This window comes from Carlito syrichta, unplaced genomic scaffold (genome assembly GCF_000164805.1).
Source record: "Carlito syrichta isolate Samal-C Ts95f unplaced genomic scaffold, Tarsius_syrichta-2.0.1 Scaffold130742, whole genome shotgun sequence".
NCBI lineage: Eukaryota > Metazoa > Chordata > Mammalia > Primates > Tarsiidae > Carlito > Carlito syrichta.
In genome coordinates, this window is record NW_007074838.1 from 19,441 (window position 1) to 27,404 (window position 7,964).

General features: G+C 53.6%; 1 protein-coding gene across 1 annotated transcript in view; it reads right to left on the reverse strand.

Annotated features, from left to right (window-relative positions):
* Window positions 1-7,608, reverse strand: part of IZUMO2 (IZUMO family member 2) — a 10,260-nt gene extending 2,652 nt beyond the window's left edge. The window contains exons 1-6 of the mRNA XM_008049219.1: window positions 7,377-7,608; window positions 7,171-7,245; window positions 5,831-5,917; window positions 5,560-5,580; window positions 4,150-4,230; window positions 883-1,009 (exon numbers count right to left, since the gene is read on the reverse strand). Coding sequence (XP_008047410.1) covers window positions 883-1,009; window positions 4,150-4,230; window positions 5,560-5,580; window positions 5,831-5,917; window positions 7,171-7,245; window positions 7,377-7,608 — 623 coding nt within the window. The remainder of the gene's footprint in view (window positions 1-882; window positions 1,010-4,149; window positions 4,231-5,559; window positions 5,581-5,830; window positions 5,918-7,170; window positions 7,246-7,376) is intronic.
* Window positions 7,609-7,964: the final 356 nt, after the last annotated feature.

Consider the following 7,964-nt stretch of genomic DNA (forward strand, 5'->3'; position numbering starts at 1 on the left):
CGGGCAGGTCTCGAACCCGCGGGCTCAGGCAATCCGCTCACCTCAGCCTCCCAAAGGCGCGGGATTGCAGGCTGAGCCACCGAGCCCGCTTTATACAAACACATTCACAAAACAGAATTCGCTATGTTTAAATATATTTTTTATGGCGGAAGGGGCCACGAAGGCAAAAGTGCTGGGGACCCAGGGTGGAGGAAAGAGGAGATGAGAAAGACAGAGATAAGATAAAAAAAAAGACAGGGGAGGCTGGGCGCAGTGGCTTGCACCTGAAATCCCAGCACTTTGGGAGGGCAAGGTGGGAAGATTGCTTGAGCCCAGGAGTTTGAGACCAGCCTGGGCAACATAGTCAGACCTTGCCTCTCCAGAAAAACCCCAAAATTTGTTGGGTGGGGTGGCACACGTGTGTAGTTCCAGCCACTCGGGAGGCTGAGGTAGGAGGATCTCCTGAGCCCAGGAGGTCGAGGCTGTGGTGAGCTGTGACCATGCCATGGCACGCCAGCCTGGGTGACAAAGTGAGACCCCAACTCAAAAAAAAAAAAGCATGGGGCAAGAAGGAGAGAGAGACAGAGAGAGAGAGACAGACTGGGAAGGGCACTCCCAAAGTGCACAGTGACCCCTCCAGGGAGGTGCTGTTGTGGAGCGGCTAAATACCCTACAACACACAGAACAGCCCTTATAATAAAGAATAACACGTGCCGGGTGTGGTGGCTCACACCTGTAATCCCAGCACTTTGGGAGGCTGAGGTAGGAGGATCGCTTGAGTCCAAGAGTTCAAGACCAGCCTGGGCAATCTAGCGAGACCTCAACCCAAGTATTCATAAAAATAAAATAAAGAATAACCCCCAAGTGAACTTAGGGACTGAGGAGGGGCTGAGGCTGACTCACGAGACCACGATGACCACGAAGACCAAGACGGCCAGGAACACAGAACTGAGGATACCCCACAGAGCCCAGTTCCTCGGGGACTCGCTGTCCGTCTGGTACTGCAGGGTCGTGCGGGGCTGCCCATCCACTGGGGCAGGCGGGGGGAGAGACTTAGTCCTATGCCCACCCCCCACGTGCCCACCCAACATCCCGGGGCAGGGGCAGGGGTCTCTCTCCCTTCCTCCTTTCTTGGCCCTTGCCTGGTCCTGGGGCCTGACTCTAGTTTGCCATACCCCAAATGCTGAGTCCCAGGCACTCAGGATAGAGCCAGGAGCCCAACTGGCAAACTATCCTCAAGGACTGGACAGTCTTCACAGCATACCACAGCCACAGTGGGGAGTCGGTGCTAAACGCATCACATTTGGTTGGGTGTGGTGGGGCGAGGGGCAAGAGGGACTTGGGAAGTTCTACTCAAAACCAAGAAAAAGAGGCCAGGTGCAGTGGCTCACATCTGTAATCCCAGCACTTTGGGAGGCCGAGGTGGGAGGATTGCCTGAGCCCAGGAGTTCGAGACCAGCCTGGCCAACATAGCAGGACCCTGTCTCTACAAAAATGAAAAATAAAAAAATTAGCCAGGCATGGTGGCGCATGCCTGTAGTCCCAGCTACTTGGGAGGAGGCGGGAGGATCACGTGAGCCCAGTAGGTCGAGGTTGCACTGAGCTGTGATTGCACCCCAGCACTCCAGCCTGGGTGATAGCATGAGACCCCGATTCAAAAACAAAAAGCCTCCGGGCTCAGTGGTTCAGTCTGTAATCCTGCGCCTTTGGGAGGCTGAGGTGAGTGGATTGCCTGAGCCCGCAGGTTAGACACCCGCCTGGGCAGCCAGACCTCATCTCTACAATAAATCAAAAAATCAGCCGGGCATGGTAGCGCGCGCCTGTAACTCCGGCTACTCGGAAGGCTGAGGCGGAAGGATCGCCGGAGCCCAGCAGGCGAGGCTGCGGTGGCTGGGAGCGGCCACTGCACTCCAGTCTGGGCGACAGAGTGAGACTCCAACTCAAAAAAAAAAAAGAAAAAAAGTCAAGAAAAGAGACGGAGACAGAGGACAGTCCTAGTGGGTGGCCCTGAAGGTGGCCTTGGGAGCCCATTCTGCATCTTCCACTCACCTCCAGCCCCCACCTCTCTCCTTCTATCCGCAAAGCCTCATCCCTCCAACTAATCCCCCTAGGCACCAGGTCCGCCCCCCCATCCATTGCCTCGCCAGAATCTCCCTGTGGCCCCCTCCCACAGTTCCACACACGGTCTCCAGAGGGCGTTGTGAACACCCAGGTCCGCTCCCTCCGCTCAGTGGCCCCTGGCTGCTCCAGAGAAATGCCCAGGTTCTTACCATACCCCGGCAGCCTCTAGCAATCTGGTCCCAGTGTGACCCAGCCACCATTTTAGCTGCCTTAGACTATCCTTCACTCACTCGGCTCTGGCCACCCTGGCCTCCTTCAAGGATCCTTGTGGCTTAATCGTGTTGGATCTTGGCGTGTGCTGTTCCCTCTGTCACTCACACTGTTCCCGTCACTCGCGCCCCTCGGCTCTCAAACGTCACCTTTCCGGAGAGGCCAGTGCTTTCCAGAGTGGCATCGCCCCTTTTCTCAGGCACATCTAGCAAATTGTTCTGTTTCCATTAGAGAGCTTGTATCCCTCTGAAATCCGTTTGTTCTGTGTTGATGTAATTATCTGAGCGGTCCTCAGCCAAGGGCCATTCTCCACTCCCCCCGGGACATTTGGAGACTTTGTTTTGTCACAACTGGGAGGGAGATGCTACTGGCATCTGGTAAATCAGGGCCAGAGAGGCTGCCAAATACCCTACGATACACAGGACAGCCCTTGTCACAAAGAATTACCCAGCTCCTGACAGGCACAGTGGCTCATGCCTATAATCCCAACACTTTGGAGGCAGAGGCGAGAGGATTGCCTAAGCCCAGAGGTTCGAGACTAGCCTGGGCAACATGGTGAGACCTCGTCTCTACAATAAATAAAAAAATTAGCTGGGCATGGTACGTGTACCTGTGGATCCAGCTACTTGGAAGGCTGAGGTGGAAGGATTGCCGGAGCCCAGCAGGTCGATGCTGGCTTGGCCATAAGCATGCCACTGCACTCCAGCCTGCACTACGGAGTGAGGCTCCGACTCAAAAAAGAAAAATAAAAAAATACCAGGGCAAAGAATATAATAGTTGAAGACAATTTGGAAGAATGCTCATTGTTCACATAATTTGCTAGAAAGGTCTACTTCAGAGAGTGTGATCAGACAGGACTCTCTGAAGAGGTGACCTTTGAGACCCAAATGAAGTGAGCAAGTGAGGGAACAGTGTGACAGAGAAGGAGTGGCATGTGGAATGATCCAGCCTGTGGATGTATGTGGATTCACTGTCCTGGACCATTCTTTCTGCTATGTATGTGTGCATATGTATATATGATCTCCAAATGAATGAGTGAATGAATTTAGCATATCTTTCCAGACCCCCCCCCCAGGTACAGCAAAGACTAAGAGCAAAATGTTTTTCTACAGACTGGGCAACATAGCGAGACCCTGCCTCTACAAAATAAAAATTTTAAAAAAATTAGCCAGCTTGGTGGCAAACGCCTGTAGTCCCAGACACTCAGGAGACTGAGGCAGAAGGATCACCTAAGCCCAGGAGGTCAAGCCTGCGGTGAGCTGTGATTATGCCGCTGCACTCCAGCCTGGGCGACAGAGTAAGACCCTGGCTTGAAAATAAAAATAAAAATGTTTTGCTAGCATCTTCCATTTTGGTGTTTTGGCTTTTTTTTTTCTTGAGTCTCACTCTGACGCCCAGACTGGAGTGCAGTGGCCGCTCCCGGCCACCGCAGCCTTGACCTGCTGGGCTCCGGCGATCCTTCCGCCTCAGCCTTCCAAGTAGCTGGAACTACATGCCCGGCTAATTTTTTTGATATTTTATTGTAGAGATGAGGTCTCGCCAAGTTGCCCAGGCGGGTCTCAAACCCCCAGGCTCAGGCAATCCATTTACCTCAGCCTCCCAAAGTGCGGGATTACAGGCTGAGCCACTGAGCCCGGCTGTGTTTTGACTTTTTAAAGTTTCAGAGGAGTCTTCCCATTTAACAGAAGGGGGGAGAGTGGACTTCAGGTTGTGGAAGCAACTTCTGGGCCACACGGTAAGCAGATGGTAAGGGCAGGACTCGATCCTATTTCTAGTGGGCCAGGCTGCCTTCTGCTCTCACGCACCTGTCCCGTGTCTTCCCCGGCCCCAGAGGCTTACCAAAGCAGTACTTTTTTTGGATACATTTAGGGCCAATCCTCTGGCAATGTAAACAGTCCAAGATCTCTTCTTTCAGCAAGCCTAGGCAAGGGGACAGGGAGAAGCGGGACAAGGGCAGATATCAGAGCACTGGCAAGGGGTGGGATGGGACAAGGGAAAAGAGCAGACAGGGTTCCCCGGCCCTCCTGCATTTTGGAGGTTCCACGGCACGGCAGAGCAAGTTGACCAAAACACACAATTCACATGAAAAGTAATTTTCGTAGAATCATTGAAGAGTTAAATCAAGTTGCAATAGTCCAGTGAACCCAACATTCTGCTTGTGGACATTTAATCAAGCATTTCAAAATTTTGAGTTAGCATTTTCCTTTTCTTGATTTGGAGCACCCTGTGTGTGGCAGAGACCCGCGAGATGCCTTCTCCTCTTGTGCACACAGAAAGACTACATTTCCCAGACCCCTCTGCAGCCAGTTGCAACCATGTAACCGAGTTATGACCATGGAAAGTGAGCAGAGTGATGTGCATCACTTCCGGGCCTGGCCACAAACCTCCCAGTGTGATTCCCTATCCTCTTTCCCTTGGAAGCAAGCTCAGAAACTGCAATGTGTGTGTGCAGCCTGGATCCCTGAGTCACCACTTGGAAGAGTTGCTTAACTTGCAAAGGAATCTGGGTGAGAGAGAAATAATCCTTTGTTGTGTTAAACTGCTGACATATGGGAGGGTTATTCGTTAATACAACATGGTCTATCCTGACTAACATGCCCAAAATATTTTTTGCAGATAGCAATAATTTTTTTCTTTGCTTTCTTCTTTCTTTCTCTTTTTTCCTTCCTTCCTTCCTTCCTTTCTTCCTCTCTGTCTTTTCTTTTCTCCCTCCCTATCTTCTTCTTTTCTTCCTTCCTTCCTTCCTTTCTCTCTCTCTCTCTCTCTCTCTCTCTCTCTCTCTCTCTCTCTCTCTTTCTTGCAAGTGGGAGTTTCACTCTGTCGCCCAGGCAGGGGTACAGTGGCACAATCACAGCTCACAGCAGCCTTGACCTCCTGGGCTCAAGCAATCCTTCTACCTCAGCCTCACATGCACCACCATGCCTGGCTAACTTTGTGCATGTGTGTGTGTGTGTGTGTGTGTGTGTGTGTAGAGACGAGGTCTCACTATATTGCCCAGGCTGATCTTGAACTCCTGGACTCATGCCATTCTCCCGCCTCAGCCTCCCAAAGTGCTAGGATTACAGGTGTGATCCCACTGCATCCCACCAGTAGCAGTTATTTTTATAATCCCTCACGACGCAAACATCCCTAGAAACGATAGCTTTGGGGTGAGGGCAGCGGTGGTACCGGGGCCTGAGTTGGGGAGACAAGGTCCAAGGGCGTAGGAGGGTAGCGAGGGGAGGGATAGACAATCAATTCAGAACTCACGGCAAATTTTGGGATCACAGGCTGCAAGAGAAAAGAGCTGAGGTGAGTTACATTGAGATGGCAATCAGAATTTACTAAGGGGAGGGACCAGGAGAGGGAGAGGAGGGGTGTGTCGGGGAGAAATGAAAGAGGTTGAACCGGGAGGGGAAGGAAAAGTCAGGGAGAAGACGTGGAAAAGGGGATAGAGAGACAGACAGACAGACAGAGGGAGGGAGGGAGGGAGGGACGGGAAAGAAGGGGAGAGGGGGCTTGGTGGAGAGATTTGCTGCACCTTTCATTTCATAGGATCTTAACACTTTCTTGAGTTCCTTGATCACGTTCGCCCTAAGAGTCACCAGCTCTTCCAGCAAAGGCTCATCTGAGGAGACAAAGGGAACCGTGGGGGGTGGGAGGCACTCAGAAAGCCCACCCCCATCCGCAGTGTCCAGGAGGAGCGAGGAGAAAGCTCCTCTTTATTTATCAGGAATAATCAAGACCAGGTATTACCCAGGGTCCCCCAGGGCAAGTCTATGGCTTGGGAGATCCTGCCTCTAGCTTCTGATTCACCGTGGGGCCCAGGGATAAACTGCCCTCCTCTGCCCTGAGTTTCCTCATCCGGTACGTGGACTGAATAAACTCTCCTGCCGGGCTCAGTGGCTCACGCCTGTCATCCCAGCACTTTGGGAGGCCGAGGTGAGAAGACTGCCTGAGCTCAGGAGTCCAAAAACAGCCTGGGGAACGTGGTGAGACTTTGTCTCTACAAAAAATAAAAAAAATGGACCGGCTGTGGTGATGCATGCCTGTGGTTCCGGCTACTTGGGAGGCTGGGGTGGAAGGATTGCTTTGAGTCTAGCAGGTTGAGGCTGCAGTCGCCCTGAGCGTGCCACTGCACTCCAGCCTGGGCCACAGAGTGAGACTCTGACTCAAAAAATAAATAAATGAATGAATATCTCTCCTTTCCTCTTTTCTTTTTTTAATTTGTCATAGAGATGAGGTCTCACCATGTTGCTCAGGCTGGTCTTGAATCCCTGGGCTCAAGCAATTCCTCGTCTCTGCCTCCCAAAGTGCTGGGATTACAGGCGTGAGCCACCCAGCCTGGCTTCAAACTAATTATTTAGTGTGACATCGTCTAAAAGTTATAGTCGTCTAAATGCCCGATGTGGTGTTTGTCAAGTGCAGGGAAGAAAGCAGACATCACCCTTAGTCCTTCAGTCCCTTTAAACTGGAAATCAGCACTGGGTGATTTCCTTTTCAGGTATCACTTTATACAAACCACACACACACACACACACACACACACACACACACACAGACACTTTATATCTTTTTTTTTTTTGAGTCGGGGTCTCGCTCTGTCGTCCAGCCTGGAGGACAGTGGCAGGCTCACGGTCACCGCAGCCTCCACCAGCTGGACTCCGGCGATCCTTCCGCCTCAGCCTTCCAAGTAGGTGGAACCACAGGCCTGCACCACCACGCCCGGCTAATTTTTTGATTTATTGTAGAGACGAGGTCTCGAACCCCTGGGCTCAGGCAACCCTCTCGCTTCCACCTGCCAACGTGCTGGGTGGCTTTTCTTCCGGCACCCGAGGGGCGCGTGGGTGGAGAGGACGGAGGCACCCCTCTTCCTCCTACCTTTCAGGGAATTAGCCATCAGGTGCTGTGCTTGGTTCCTGACAAAGGACGCCACCCGGTTCAGCGGCTCTATGCCTGGGAAGGAGAGGAGATCCCCGTGGGACCCCAGCGAGCCGAGGCCCCCTCCCCGTCCCTCCAGGCCCGCCTCCTCCCGGGGACGTGGTCTCCAGGGCCGCCCTCCCCCGGCCCAGCCGCGGGCCACGCACCCACTTTCCCCACAAAGGCGTTCAGCGCGAAGTCCCGGAAGAAGGGCCCCTCCATGCCCAGCAGCAGGGCCCGGGCCCGGCGCTGCAGCTGCTCGTGCTGGAAGTGGCTGGGGACGAGGGCGGCGCGCAGCTGCCTCAGGGCCTCCAGCACCGAGTGGTCACACTGCAGGCAGCCCCAGGCGCCGGGGGCGCTCAGGCCCCAGAGCAGCGCCACGGTCAAGGCCAGAGGCATGGCCAGGGCCTTTGTGACGTCACGGAGCCAGCCGGCCGGCCCCGCCCCCGCCGCCCAGCAGGACCAGGCAACCAGCGGCACGCTGTATCTGTTCACGCGTGTGTTTGCTGAGCACCTGCTATGGGCCGGGCAGGGTTCTAGGACCCGGGGAGAGAGTCGAGAAAAAACGCAGGCCGTCTCTGTTCTGTGCTCTTGGAACTTACCCATTCCTCTTAAATCTCTTCATCCAAAACACACACACACACACACACACACACACACACACACACACACACACACACACATTTTGAATTGGGGTCTCACTCTGCCGCCCAGGCTGGAGGGCAGTGGCATGATCATGGCTCACTGCAGCCTCA